This window comes from Chelonia mydas, chromosome 13 (assembly GCF_015237465.2).
Source record: "Chelonia mydas isolate rCheMyd1 chromosome 13, rCheMyd1.pri.v2, whole genome shotgun sequence".
Lineage (NCBI taxonomy): Eukaryota > Metazoa > Chordata > Testudines > Cheloniidae > Chelonia > Chelonia mydas.
Window position 1 is genome coordinate 2,137,394 of NC_051253.2, and position 15,178 is coordinate 2,152,571.

The window sequence follows — 15,178 nt, forward strand, 5'->3', positions numbered from 1 at the left end:
GTTTCTTTTCTAGCTTATCTTTCTCTTTTGTGCCTGCCACTCCTTGACACGGAGTTCAGCTGGTCTGCTTCATTGCTCAGTGTCTCGCAGGCTGAATTTGACTTGGGATGCAAGACGTTCTTTGCAGGGAGGTTGGTTGTTGAGTCATAAGGATGCAGATACTTTTTTCCATGATGCCTTCCCACCGCCATCCCAGCTTTCCCTGGCAGCACTGTCACTTGGTCAAAGCAGTACTTCGATGGTCCGTTGATTCTTGAAAAGGTGTCCATTTTCTTTGTAGTGACCAATCAAAATATTGTGGTGTATTGAGGACTTCCCTTCCAGGTTTCCCATCTTGTGCATCTTTGGAACAACCATAAACGAGGCTGTGTTCCAAATATTCATTCCAGGTTTGATGCTGAGCCTGGTGGATGGTGGGACAGAACTTTGGGAGTTTAGTCAGGTCTGCATGGAGACCCACACAGTGCAGATCGACCATGTTTGTAATTATGTATTTCACAACTGACTCTAGGTGCTTTAAGAAGCTCCTAGTAAGCAGGGACACATATCACCTATAATTACTTTTTGCTTTTTATTCTGTCACACCACATTTGGAATGGACCGATTAGCATTTCCCAATTCCTAGCCATATTTAATGCTTATCTGAACCTTCACGAAACTCTTCTTTCCTCTCCCCTTTTCTACTCACCCGTTCCTCCCAATCCATCCAGCTCCTTCTGTTCCCTTCACCTCCAGCTCAATCTCTATGTGCCCCAAACGGTTCACTGATACTCCAAATTCATTTCCCAGATTCCAAACAAGCTCCCATCTCCCTTGCCCACCCCTACCTTTGATAATAACACAATGACTTGTTAGTGCGTATGTGTACCACTGGCCTCCACAGGCTAGAATTAGAACAATTCAGACATGTGTCATAGGTCCAACAAATAGCACTGGCTTTTAGCTCCAGTGATGGAGGCCGGCGCTTCTGGAGCCAGAACGGTCTGAATTCTATCCTCTTTGTGACTGAAAAGTTGCTAATGCCCATGGTGTGCCACATCATGGCAACTATGGTTGCAGACTGTTACACTGTCATAACAGAGGGACAAAAGGGTCTTTGAGGTCTGTGCAGTGCTTCAGGTAGCTATTTGTCTGGGTCAGAGATGCCCTGTAATGTGTTGCTCCCTCTCTCCCCAGAGAAACCCCAGAATTTATGAAGTTTTCAAACAGCAGGTGGCCTGGCAGAGATAGACAGACCTGCCAAGACTCAAATCTGGGTTTCAGCAAAAGCGCCATAAGAGGCCTGTTGAATACTGGGGAAGGGAGAAGACTAAAGACCCAAACTTATAATCATTTGATTCTGTGCTACATTTGGGCCAGGTCTACTTTATATCGATTCACCCATCTTGTTAATTACCCAGGCAGCATCTCAATGCAGGGTTGGATTTAGGGACAGGCAACCCAGGTGACTGCCTGGGTGCTGGGCTTGGGGGGCGCCGGGCTTGCAGATGTACAGATCCTAGCATGCAAATTTATCGTCATATGACAGAGTTAAATCATGCACTCAAATCGTGCATCCAAGTTGTGAGATGGGCTACAAATACAATAAAAAATAAAGTATTCAAAAGCTTAACAAATGGGGGTGGGCGCAGAAGACACTCCTCGCTTGGGGCACCATTTGGTCTAGGGCTGGTCCTGTCTCAATATATCAAAAAGTTGTGGGCAGTCTATTATACAGATAAATAGTAATAAAGTACACACATACAGCACTTTCCATCAAGTCGAAGCCTTTTACAAATCTTGAGATACCTGTACTCATCCTCATATAACCAATGGGGAAACTGAGGCATAGACAGATTAAGTGACTTTTCCATGGTCACTCACTGAGTCTGTGGCAGAGTTATGAACAGACAGCAAAGCTCCTGACTCTCTGTCCTGTGGTTTAACCACACCACCATCTTTCTTCCCTAGAGCAATATGGCATGAAGTCGCAGAGGGCTAGGTTTCCAACAGACCTTTGTTTCTTGACCATCCGGGTGACACAGGAACCAGAAATCAGGCAGAATATGGCGGTAATCTTAATTATATTGGCAATTTCATTGATCAATTGATCACAAAAACTAGGTGAGCTGAGCTCACCCTCGGAATGTACCAAGAAAGGCTAATTCCAGCTAAGGAGAGACTGACCATTTCAGTCCCAGTTTGCTTTAGGGGACTGTGATTGGTCCAAGGAGACTGGATTCAGTGAACTACATAGTTTGAGGAGGCCTCTTGAGTTGGGGGGGCGGGGGGGCATTAACGGGACTGTTTCAGGGGATGGCTGCAAAGCCAGGGTGTGCTGGTCAATCCCTGGTGTGTTTAAGGGTCCAAGTCCTGGCACAATTTAGGGCAGGACCAGGCAAATCTTAGCGATTGGATTTTGTCCATGAGTCTCCTGGTGCAGTTTGGAAGCCCTGGGCCAGTCTAAGGGGCTCCCAGTGGTTTCTGGAGGTAGGACCCGCAAAGGTTCAGGGAAGTCACCGGTCGTTTCGAGAGGATTATTTTAGAGAAATTAGGGACCCTGATAATCCCGGGGTCTGCGTCTGCCTGTGGGCTCAGGGTCCCAGCCAGAGCAGCTCGACAGGTGCCTGCTTCCCCAGTCGCCCCCTGTCCCGAGGAGACCGCGCTCTCCCCGGCCCCGCCTGGGGCAGGGACACGTGCGCCCCTGCGAATGAGGAAGCGGCTCTTTATTGAGTCCCCGGGCCCGTTCCCCTCTCCCCCGGCCGCCTTCCCCCGCCCCCGGGCGCCCCCTTCCCCCCTGTGCCGCCTTGCCCGGCCCCCGGGCGCCCCGTGGGTCTCCCCCCCCCCGCCCCCGGGCGCCCCCTTCCCCCCTGGGCCGCCTTGCCCAGCCCCCACGCGCCTCTGCCCGGCTCCGGCCCCAGGCGGGCAGCGCCGACCCCCGCGCCCCGGCCCGGGGGGGCGGTCAGGGCGGCCGCGCCGCGGCTCTAACAGGTGGGATCCCGCGGAGAGGAGGAGGCGGCCGGAGGGGGGCGGAGGAGGCAGGGACGGGCGGGGGGAGGGAGGGGGACGAGCCGGAGCCGCCTGTGATCCTGTGACAGGAGCGGCTGCTGCTGCTGCTGGCGCCGCCGGTGCCTCCCTCTGCCCGGCTCGCTGGGTCGCTGTCCGGCTGCCGCGCTCCCTCCACGCCCGCCCCGCAGCGGCCCCTCCCGGGGCCTCGCCCCCGCAGCCCGTCCCGACTCCAGCCCCGCCGGCCGGGCCGGGCAGGGCGCAGCGCAGCGGCCGGCCGGGCTCGCCGCCGTCTCCAGCCCGGGACAGGGGGTCGGGCGCTGCCTCCGGCCGGGATGCCGAAGCCCCCGCTGCTGCTGCGGGGGAGCCGCCCCGGGGACAGCGAGCTGGGGCGGCAGTTCCGGGACTGGTGCCTCCGCACCTACGGGGACTCGGCCAAAACCAAGACGGTGACCCGGAGCAAGTACCAGCGCATCGCCGAGGTGCTGCAGGGGGGCGCCGGCTCGGGCAGCGGCTCCGGCGGGGGGGAGAAAGGCAAGTTCCAGTTCTGGGTCCGGTCCAAGGGCTTCCGGCTGGGAAGCGGCACCCGGGAGGCGGCGAAGATGGGTCAAGTGGTGTATGTGCCGGTGAAAACGGGAACGGTTAGTGCGCTCCGGGCCCCGGGGGCTCGGTGTCTGTCTGTCTGTCTTGTGTCTGTGTGTCCTTCCCTCCCGCCGCCGACACCCCAGGGGCTGGGGCCCAGAGCAGGGGAGAGACCCGATGTGGGGCAGCCCCCACCCCCACCCCCGTATCACCCCCTCCCCCCCCCGCCAGCCATCCCGGCCCCTGTCCCATCAGCACTAACTGGCACATCCCAGACACACAGCAGGGTGCACATGAGCGCGCATGCCCCATGGGGGGCGAGACACCCACCCCCTGCGCCCCATGAGAAAACAGCCGCCCCACGCCCCTGTCTGGACAGGTCCAGCCAGCCCCCCCGCCCCAGTGCGCTGAGTTGCAGACAGACCCCCTGTTGGGGGGCGTGGGGCAGAGCCTCCTGCGGAGCAAGGGCTGCCCGCCCCCCCGCCGCCCGGGGGGGGGGCTGAGTGGGGCGGTGGTGGCGGGTACAGCTGGGGCGGACCCCTCCCCACCCCTGTCCGATCACGTCCAACCTGAGCTGCCCATCCGCCACCCACCCATGCGCGGCTAGGGAGGGGTGCGCGTTCGGCGCGGGCCAGCCAAGCCTCCAGCCCGGGCTGGGCAGGGCCAGCCTGGCTCCCAGCAGCTGGCCTCGCAGCGGGGGGAGGATGCAGATTAGGTTAGACACCCGGCCCAGGGGAGGAAAACCCCTCACACGCACCCTCCCCTCCCCCCTCCTGCCCCATCCGGTCCAGCCGGTCCCTCCCAGCGGCTGAGCGGAGAAGAAGAGGGGCGGTAGCTCCCTCTTTTAGGGTGGGGGGAGGAGATCCCTTCCCTCCACCCCAGGCCACTGCACCTGCCCCCCCCCCCCCCGCCCCGCGATGGGTGCAGACTCGCACAGAGCTCCGGGTTGGGTGTCAGTCCCTGGCGGGTGCAACCCAGGGGCCGGCTCCCAGACTCTGCGGCTCCCGTGCAGCCCACGCGGCGGGGAGGGAGCCCCCTTGCACCCCCCCACACACCCCCTCCACCGCAGGTCCTGCCCCATGACGCTCGCCCTGCATTTCCCACCCACCCCGTGACCGCAGGCCGCTTTGCAGCCAAGGGCAGAGTGGGGGCGGCGGGCACACCCCCCCCGCGCCTCCCTCGGCCAGGCCGCGTGCCCCCGCCCCCGCTGACCCGGGCGCAGGCTGGAGCCCAGCCCCGCTGGGCCATGGGAGCGCGCCCCTCCCCCTCCGCAGGCTGCCGTCCCGCGGCGCCGCTGGCTATCCTGCGGGGGGGGGCAGAGCCTGGAGCGGGGCCGTGCCCCCCCCCGCCTGCCCGCGGGCTGCTGTCCCGGGAAACTCCCCTGCGGGAGCCTCATTGTTCCCTGCCCGGCTGGGGCGACGGCGCAGGGCAGAGCCCGGCTGGAGGTTGCAGCGCCGCTCCCCCTCCCCCCGCCTCCCAGCAGGCTGCTGTCCCGGGGACGAGTCGGCCCCGCTGGAGCCATTGTTCCCTGTCCTGCCCGGCCGCGCCCCCGCGCCGGGGACCCGCTCCCTGCCAGCTGGGGGGGGCGGGCGCTGACCCCTGTGTGCAGGGGGGGGGCGCTCCCGCTCCGCCGCGGGGCGGGGGGGGGGCACAGCATGGGGCTCGCTGGCTGGGAACTCCCTCCCCGGCCTCTGCACCATCTGCCCCAGCGCCTGGCAGCCTAGGGGGGCTGCGGCTCCTCAAGTGCCCTGGGGCGGGGGTCCCCCGGCGCGCGGCACGGGGACGCTGCGGCCGGGCCTGCCCGGGGGGAGCCTGCGCCCCGGGAAAGTGGGCAGAGCTGGGCGCGGGGGTGGGCTGGGGTTGGTGGGTTTTTTTTTTTTTTTTTCCTTTTTTTCTTTTCTTCCCCTCGCTGCTGCTGCTGCTGCTGCTGTGAGGGTGCAGTGTTTTCCGAGCACACGCACACAGGCTCCAGCATTGAGAGGGCTGGAGCATGCTGCCATTGAGGGCAGCCCATCTGTGGCAAATGCTTCTAAACGCACTATTTACCTCCCATCTGGCCTGCCTTCCTCCTGGGGGAGGGGGGAGGGCCACTATTTCTTCTCTTTTCCCTCCGCAGGGCAGAGAGGCTTCTTGGGTCTTTCTGGCCCCTCCACCCCAAATGTCTCTCGAATTTGTGGGAGACAGCCTGCTCCGCACAACAGCCCCTCCCCCCCCCCCCCCCCCGAAAGCCACCCAACCCTGCTTTGGCTGAGGCAGTGAGAAACACCCCCTCCCACACAGGGCACATCATAATCTCCCCCAGAGTCTCTCAGTCTCACTAGCTACTCCGTGTACATGCCCTGATCTTTCCAATGCTGCAGCGTCATGGTACCCCAGAGAGGCCATGCCAGACTCCCGAGACCCTGCTGTTAATTAGTGAGACACCCCCCCCCCCTTGCGGTGCACAACCAGGTCCTTACACCTGATGGCTCAGCGAGACCAGCGCAGACACCAGGCTCCCTAAAAGCCTCATGTCCTGATGAAGTCTCAGCGGGGAGAGTATCTAGACCCCCAACTCCTCTATTTCAGTCCCTGCAGGCTACAAATACTAGACACACCTAGACTTCCATAAATCAACAAACCAAAAACAGGCAGACCCTCAGGAGACAGATGAATTTTCAACGGGACCATAGAGCACATTTGCCAGAGACTGTAATACTGTAAGAAGTGAAAACTGGGGGCACTGTAAAGAGACACTGACTGCAGGAAAGACCCATCACTGCTGCTCCCCCTTAAATCTTAAGGTGTCAAGTGTGTAGAAGTTGTTTGTCCCCCTTTCCCCCCCCCCCCGCCCTTTTTGACTCAGTTACTTAAGAGGAACCATTATGTTGTAAATCCAGTGAAAGATTTTGAGCTGATGCATTTGCTATTTTTTGTTTTGTTTGAAACATCTCTGAACATTTATAAATAACGTGACAGGGTTTCTCTTTAGTTGGTGATAATTCAGTGATTCTGTATCTTTCAGTGGTCTTCGTTAGTTTTGTATAGATGGGTGCACTTCATTATTCACATATGTGCAGTCAAATAATTTATGAAGCTGATACTAGCATTCAGCTCAACAATCAAGTGCATGTTCTGGTTTATCGTTATTCTGTTGCTCTTTCCAAACACTTCTGGGTTGGTGCTTCAATTGGCTTTCCCCTCCTCATGCTACTCATCTATCTGACACCTCTTGTTCTGTCCCATCTTCCTTCTCCGAGTGTATCTCTCAAAGACTTAATGTGCTCAGGACTGTCCTGAGGCTTGGGACCCCGGGAAAGAATAAGCATAGCCAAAATGCAGCTGGGGTGAGAGGGGGAGGGGATTTTGCATGTTGCTATTCAGTATCTGCAGATTGTCACAGGAAATATGAAGTACTGTACCGTGAGTGAAAAGTTGAGAAGAGCTAAAGAATGTGTGGAGGGCACTAGTGGGGTTAAGGTCTTTCCTTCTAATGACGGAGTCAGGGCCACTCTTGTTCTTGGGGGGATGGGGGATTATTAGTGTCCCTTTTGACCTTGTTTATTCCTAATTGACATAAGTGTTTTCTGTGCAATTGTGACTAAAACACAATTAACGTGTGGTTCTTTTCTCTCTTCAGTAACTTTCCCTTGCCCTCCTTCAGGCCTCTTATCAGAGCAGGCCTAATCAGATTTGGGTGGTTTGAAAAATAGGACTGTACAGTGAGAAGGGGGCATCTGCCTTAGGTGATGGTCGCAGCAGATGGTGGTCTTTCTATTGACGAATGGGTTGGGAATAGAGACAGCAGTGAGGTCTGGCACAGGGAGTTTGGATTTCCCTTTCCCAGATGAGTGTCCTGAAGATTCAGGTCATTTAACATACACAACAAAAAACAAAGAAATGAGGTCCTAGTCCGTGTAGGAAATTTGGTACCTTACTGGCAGCATAACAAGCCTGTTCAGATATTAATTAGATTGTAAGCTCTTTGGGCAGGGACTTTAAAAAATATCCATACAGAGTGCCTAGCACAATGGGACCTTTGTGTGCTACTGCAAAATACAAACAACAGGTATGCTGCAATTCCTAAGTGTATCCTCGCACTGCTCAACTATTATAAATTATAATAGGCTGATGTGTTGCTGGTATGTTAGTACCAGTGTAGCAGTGCTTGAACCCCAGCATCCATTAGCCAGCTGGCCTTGTATATCTCTGATCTTGCCTCAAAACCATGAGAGTATCTGTTCATGATGGGGAGTTAAAATGTGGCTTTTATTATCGTCTCATGTTTCTCTTGCCCCAAGTATTTAGCGTCCTTTGGACAGAGTTTTCCTATAGATGTATGTTGAGATGGAGATATTGCGTAAGGAAAAATACGACATTTTTAGTGACAGCTGGAGGTGTTGATTTGTTTTCATGTAGCACCAGGTGTTAGGGGAAAGGTTAGACCCAGCCTTTGGTTTGGGCATTAGCTGCAGGAGTGGATATGCACACTCTGTAAATCAGTGCTATACTTCACCCTGCATGGTGTGCGCTTGTCACAGCTATGGAACACTGGCCAACCTAGCAGGATATCTTCATTCCGGCAGCCTGTGATATGGGCTACAAGAGTGAGTCAAATGGGACTGCAAGATGAGACATGGGAAAGCCTCACGTTAGACTGACCCTTTGGGCGCTGCTCAGGGATCTGTGAGGCTCTGTGGCAGTACGTGCATTTGCTTTTGCCCTCCTTTGCCTCTTCTTACCCCTGCAGAGCTTGATATACGGTTCCAGGGTTCATTCCAGACACTAATAAAAGGCTGAGGCCATTTCTGATGGTGGGGTTTAATTGATTTACATGTAGAACCCTTCTAGATATTTCAAGGCAGACTCCCCAGAAAGTAGAGGTGTTTTAAAATCATCTTAGAATGACACATTTGGAGATCCCTCAAGAAAGATATTAGACTAAGAGTGAAGCATAATAAACAGAGGAGAGAGACCAAGAGGGGAATGGATGGCGGCCTTTCATCAACAGCAGAAAAATCACTGTGACACTGTATAAATCTGACCATTACAACATATGCTTACAAAGTCTTAGTTTCTGCATGATAACTAAAACACAGTAGATCTCAGGATGGTAGAGCATAGTAGGAACAAGCTAGATTTAGGAAGCCAGACAGGTAGAAAGAAGGCAGACCTAACGGTTAATAGAGGACACTTTTTCCCAGTACAAGTATTCCCTAATGTTGTCATTTGGTGCCCCCCCCCCCCCAACCCACAGTGGCAAAACCTTTGAGAACTTTAGTCTACAAAAGTTTTCACTGTCATAGCTAACAGCTCAGGTTTTCTGTGATCTTCATTTGGTCTGGATTAAAAAACAATAACAAAGATTATTGAAATGAAAGACGCAGGTGGTGCAAATGGATCCCAAGGTGAGAAATGGCCTATTATTTGACACAAACCTACTTGCAACACACAGAGTCTTCACCTTGCATGAAAAGCTTGGGGGTGAGGATGCACTGTGGGTCTGACCTTTCCCAAATAATTGATGAGTAGCTTCACATTTAGAAGTGCACTTGACAGTTTGGCACAATACTGACAAAATGCATGGGCCTGTAAACCAAGTCCAGTGTGACCCCAAAATAACAGCCTATAACACTTCCAGATTTAGCTCTCTTTGTGTCTGCACAGGATCGATTGCAATTTTTATCCTGAGCAGTTTCAGGAATAAGAGTCACATTAACGAAGGGCTCACTCTTGGTGAGATTTTCAGGGTTCTTGGTTAAAGTTCACTGGTGAGCAGCAATAGTCTCTGATATATTTGCAGGCTGAATTTACACAGCCTTGGCTTTCTGTGTGTGTATAAAGAGAATTGGCAATCTTGGAGAATGAAGTTCCCTATCCATGAGAGAGACCATGACTAGTGGCAGTGCCAACTGGACCTTGGTCCTGACCTGCTGAATCACTAGGAGATCAATCTCCATGGCTCATTCGGTCCTTGGCCTCTCTGCCAAGATTTCCAACAGGTTCCCTGTTAGTAGCAATTGTGTTGGGTAGTTTTGTGACATGCATATGGTCCAGTTCCCATCAGAGACCACAAAGCAGTCATCAGGTGGTAAAAATTTTTGGTCACTACCACCAACTTGGGCTAAAAGTGAACTTGCAACCTACAAGTGAAAGGGTCTGTGGCCCATCATTAGTTCACTTTGCCATCCAGTCCTCTACCTCTGGCTGACTGAACAATTCTTAAAGAAAAATACAGACTCTTATCTAAATTGTGCATCCTACACAATTCCATTGATTTCATTGGTGTTGCATAGGGTATAACAGGCAGGATCTGGATCTGAGATAACGAGCTCCCTCCCAGGCCCCCCAAAACTAGTCAAGTAATTTGGTTCTATCACTTGAAATTAACGCAACAAAATTGCTCTCAGATTTACAGCTCTTGATTGGCATTAATTTAAAGAAGAAGTAAAAAAAGCAACTGAGCACAAAACTTTTGTAAAGGCCTGTTACAATAAAGTTAAAATGAAGTGAAAGAAAATCGAGCTCCAATCAGAAACACCATTGTTTAAATTGTGCAAGCTACAGGCAGTGTTTGCGAAGGGAGAAAGGGGACTGAGCATGCTGGAAGCAATAGGAAGGAAGACACCCTGCATATATAAGCATAATTCAGGCCTACCTCTCCACTAAGTCTTTCCAGACTCCTGACCCAAAGGAGCTTTCCCATATTTTAAGCAGGAAGGTGATTCAGGTAACTGGTAAAGGATGGCAGCAAAGCCCAGCAGAGGCCACTAAAACTTGTTTCACTGGGAGCCCTTTCAGGGTCTGTTTGCCCAAACCATTGTCAACATGAGTCTCTCAGGTAAACCAAAAGAAATTGTATTGTTTTTGCTGTTAAATTAGAGCAGACATGAACAGTGTGTAAATTTACTTTGTGGACAAACAAATGTCTGAGAAGGCAAAAAGATGGATGGAGGGATATTAATGGAGGTTCCGTTTATCCACCTGTGTTGACTTTTTAGCTTCACAGAAACTTGTCTGCATTGCTTTGACAGCAAAATGTATATTTATTTCTCTTTGTCTTTGGATCCTTTCTCTAGCAAAAATTAGAAATTACCTTTCCCTGCTCTCATATTAGCTGTTCCCTTCCCTGGGGAACTGCACTGAGGATGGGCCAAAGCCACCACTGAGTTTCAGTGTCCTGTCAGTCTAATTAGCTGATTGTAGCCATGGGTGGTACAGAGGAGACCTATTGGCCAGAATCAGCTTCTTTATGGGAACACTGCTGACTTCCACTCTTAGCATGGTTGCCAACAAAACAGTAGCAATTTATTTAAAAAGAAAATAGCTGCAGAGTGTGTGTGTGTGTGTGTTTGTGCATGTGTGCGCTGGGGGTGGGGAGGAGTGTCACTAGCTTTAGGGATATGGAATAGCATTTTCCTTTATTATGTAGCATGGGAACATCCATCAGTCACTCAGAGTTGAAAGGAGGTTAGTTAAGTTTTACCACTGTGGTGCACGACTCTTCAGAGAGGGAGGATTCAGGAATAGATGCAATATAAATATTTTCTTTCAATGATTGTGCAGTGTTGGCTTGACAGTCCAGGAGGACAGGGTTTTCTGCTCACACACTAGAAGTAGCATGGACAGCCATCATGCTAGCTTCCCCCACATTGGCTGCCTACAGACCTTAATCCTGATCTGGAGGGACCACTGCTGAGCGGAAGAGGGTAGTTCAGTCTCCACGGCCCATTCAGTCTGTGGCTCTCTGGTGAGACTGCTAGATGTAGTGGTTGTTTCACAATGTGGACATCAAGCCCACATCTCCCGAGCCAGTATAAGGCAAACCAAACCCCCAAACTTGTTGGTGACTCTACTAGTCTGGGATGGATTTGAGTGAGTGACCTAGAAACAAAAGGCTCCGTATCTTAATACCAGTCTCCACCCCCACTACCTAGAGTCGTCCAGTCACCTGTCTTGTCTAGATATCTAAAGCCCTCTAGGTTTTGGTGCTGCGGGTATCATCCCCTTGATCCTGGATTTCAGCGGGCAGCAGAGCATTGCTGTTTTGAATCTTGCAGCACTAGGAATAAGCAGCCAGCTTTGCTGCAGGGTTGTGTGTGTTTCTGCACCCCGCTCCACTCCCACCCCTTTCCTTACAAATGCTTTAAGATTCTTTATTCCCATCATCAGTTTTGATGCCTGTGGAGTGGCTTCCCTAACTGGAACCATGTGATTTTTCATGAGATCTGACTAGCTGTGGAGAAAGGCTGCCTGCATTTTCTCACCTGCATAGTGTGTTTTGATCCAGCAAAAGCCCTTGAGCTGGTGACAAAGGTCTGAATGTGGGCTGGAAAGTACAGTCCTGTCTCTTAGCAACTGGTTCCTACCTCTGAGCTCGCTGAGCTTGTGTGGGACAGAGAGCATCAGTCATGCTTCTGCTGTACCGGGAAAGCGCTGAGCAGGGGATGGAGGAGGCCTGCCTCAGCCACAGCCAGCACAGTGACAGAGGCTTGGGCATTTCTAACGCAAGCCGTTGTCTGCAAGACCTAATCAAAGCTCCAATTTAATTGCTTTCCTCCTGCCCCGTGTCTTCAAGGTAAACAGATAGCCTACTGGCTGGCCGCGGGAGGCTGTATGCCAGCTACCTGGAGAGAGGTTATTCTGCATTATTGATGCCTTTTTGGTCTTACTGGGGGAGGGGGACAGCCCATTTATTTCTAGAAAAATAAGATGTCATGGGGTCCTTCCCTGAACTTCCCTGCTCCTTCCTCGGGAATCCCCTCTCCCTTCCTTGGTTCTCAGAGACATCTGCATTGGTCATTCTCTGTTCTGCTATTTTACCCTCCCATCTCCTCCCCCAAACCAGAGGTGATTCCTCTTTAGCAAGTATCTCTCAGAGTCTTTTGCATCTCAAACCCTGTTTCTTAAACATTTTCATTAATCCCTTGCTTCATCCTAATTAACCTGCCAATTGGCCCCTCTGGAGTCTTCACTTCTCCTGCAAAGCTTCTGTTTGTACAAAGTATAACCTGTCAGCTGCCAATTTATTTTCCATGGGGAGGGCAGATTATTGTAATTGTCTATCTTCTCTTCCCCATTTGGATTGCCTTCTCCCTTCATATTCTACCTCCTGCTCTCAATAACAGTCATGTTTCAAAGACAAACCTCACAAAAAGCTAAAGAACAGCCAGTTTTATGTCTGCCATATTGCCCATGTGACTACCCTGTTGAGGCTTAGTCATTGCATGAATATGTTCCACAGCACTGGACTGTGTCAGATCTTGGGGAAGGGGTCTTTATAGATGGATTACCAGATTATAGCAGTCACATTGTATAGCATGCTAGAGTTCTGTTTTCCCCAATCTTCTTTGCCTAGCATGTATAGATTCATAGATTCCAGGGCCAGAAGGGACCATGGTGATTATCTGATCTAACCTCCTATATAACACAGGCCATACAATTTCCCCAAAATAATTCCTAGGGCAGATCTTTTAGAAAAACATCCAGTCTTGATTTAAAATTTTCCAGTCATGAAGAATCACCACAACCCTTGGTAAACTGTTCCAATGGTTAATTACTTTCACTGTTAAAAATTTAAACCTTCTTTCCAGTATGAATTTGTCTAGCTTCCGCTTCCAGCCACTGGATCGTATTACAACTTTGTCTGCTAGCCTGAAGAGCCCATTATTAAATATTTGTTCTGCATGTAGGTAGTTATTGGCTTTAATAAGTCACACCTTAACTTTCTCTCTGTTAAGCTAAATAGACTCAAAAAGCTCAATTTATCACTATAAGGCATGTTTTCTAATCCTTTACTCATTCTTGGGGCTCTTCTCTGAACCCTCTCCAGTTTATCAACATCCTTCTTGAATTGTGGGCACCAGAACCGGACACAAAAATACAGCAGTGATATAACCTCTCTACTCCTACTTGAGATTCTTCCCTGTTTATGCATTCAAGGATTGCATTAGCTGTTTTGGCCACAGCATCACAGTGGTAGCTCATGCTCAGCTGGTTATCCATCCCAACCCCAAATGTTTTTCAGAGTAACTGCTTCCCAGGATAGAGTCCTCCCATCCTGTAAGTATGGCCTGCATTCTTTATTCCCAGATATGTATATTCAAATTTAACCATATTAAAATGCATATTATTTGGTTGTGACCAGTTTGTCAAGCAGTCAAGATTGCTCTGAATCAGTGACCTGTCCTCTTCATTATTTATCACTCCCCCAATTTTTGGGTCATCTGCAAACTTTACCAGTGAGGATTTTATGTTTTTCTTCTAGGTCATTGATAAAAATGTTAAAAAGCTTAGGACCAAGAAACAATCCCTACAGGACCCCACTGGCCACACACCTCTTCAGTGAACAATTGCATTTTGAGACCTATCCGTCCCTGAGTTTTTAATCCATTTAATGTGTGCCATGTTAATTTTATATCATTCTATTTTTTTAATCAAAATGTTGTGCAGTACCAAGTCAAATGCCTTCAAGAAGTCTAAGTATATTATGTCAACATAATTACCTTTGTCTACCAAACTTGTAATCTCATAAAAAAAATATCAAGTTAGTTTGATAGGATCTATTTTCCATAAGCCTATGTTGATTTGCATTAATTACATAACCCTCCTTTAACTTGAAACACAAACTTGACCACATTGGTTAGGAATCTATCCCTGGAGAGTGCCATCAACTTCTGCAGAATCTAAGCTTTCATTCACGCACAATATGACTTTTAAGTTCATCTCTTATGTTTGTGAAGCCTTCCAGACATGAACCTAGTGTAACAATACATGTTTTCAGAGTCAGCAGAGAGAGAAGTGCACTCCAGCCCCTGGAGCAAGGGCAGCCCAAATCTAACACCCCCCACACCCCGCAGACATCACCACCACCCCATCAGGGGACTTCGTGTGGGGCCAGCATAGATTAATTTGGTGGGAGACTGGTGATTTCAGGCCTAAGCAGCTGGGGGTTGCTTGATCAGCAAGTAGATAACAAGGCTGATGAGAAGCTTTAAACCTTGTGATAGTAGGTGTTGGCTAAAGTTTTCACAGTCTGGTTAATGCAAGTTGATGAAGTCTGCCTTTTCCTAGACGTCCATCTTGCCATTCCCATGGAGACTCCAATAATGGCCCATGTATGTTGCATTACCGGGGAACTGTGGGCTGAGTTAAGGATGTTTTATAGTCTTAGTTCACAGTTTCTTGACCTTGGTCAGTGTGCATTAGCTTTAGTATGGTTGGTAACTTATTTTACGTAGAGTTTTGCTTGTCCTTGTCCCTGAACTGTTGAACTGCTGTAGCAGTGTTACCCCTTCTCTGCAGTTTCACTTTGACATCAGGGCGCCATTGCTGACGTGCAGTTGCTGTGAACGCAGTGCTCCTTAGCACCAGCTTTCTCCCTGAATACAACCAAACTAGCCCTCTGGCAGCAGCTTAGGTCATTCCAAAGCCCAGACGGACTGGTGTTTGATTACCTCTGAAATAGTCTGCTCTATGATCTTACGCTCACCTCTCCTAACTCAGGACACCAGCTCTGGTGCAGGAGAGCCAGATGCCCAGTTGTTTCTAGCCCCAAATATATAAAAGCATGTTGATTTAGTGAGTGTGACACTTACCTCTCTGCTGTTAGGTGTGTCTTCAGCCTCAGTTT

General features: G+C 50.8%; 1 protein-coding gene across 1 annotated transcript in view; it reads left to right on the top strand.

Annotated features, from left to right (window-relative positions):
• The first annotated feature begins 3,084 nt into the window (after nt 1-3,084).
• Nucleotides 3,085-15,178, top strand: part of NOL4L (nucleolar protein 4 like) — a 97,562-nt gene continuing 85,468 nt past the window's right edge. The window contains exon 1 of the mRNA XM_037915659.2: nt 3,085-3,626. Coding sequence (XP_037771587.1) covers nt 3,321-3,626 — 306 coding nt within the window. The 5' untranslated portion in view covers nt 3,085-3,320. The remainder of the gene's footprint in view (nt 3,627-15,178) is intronic.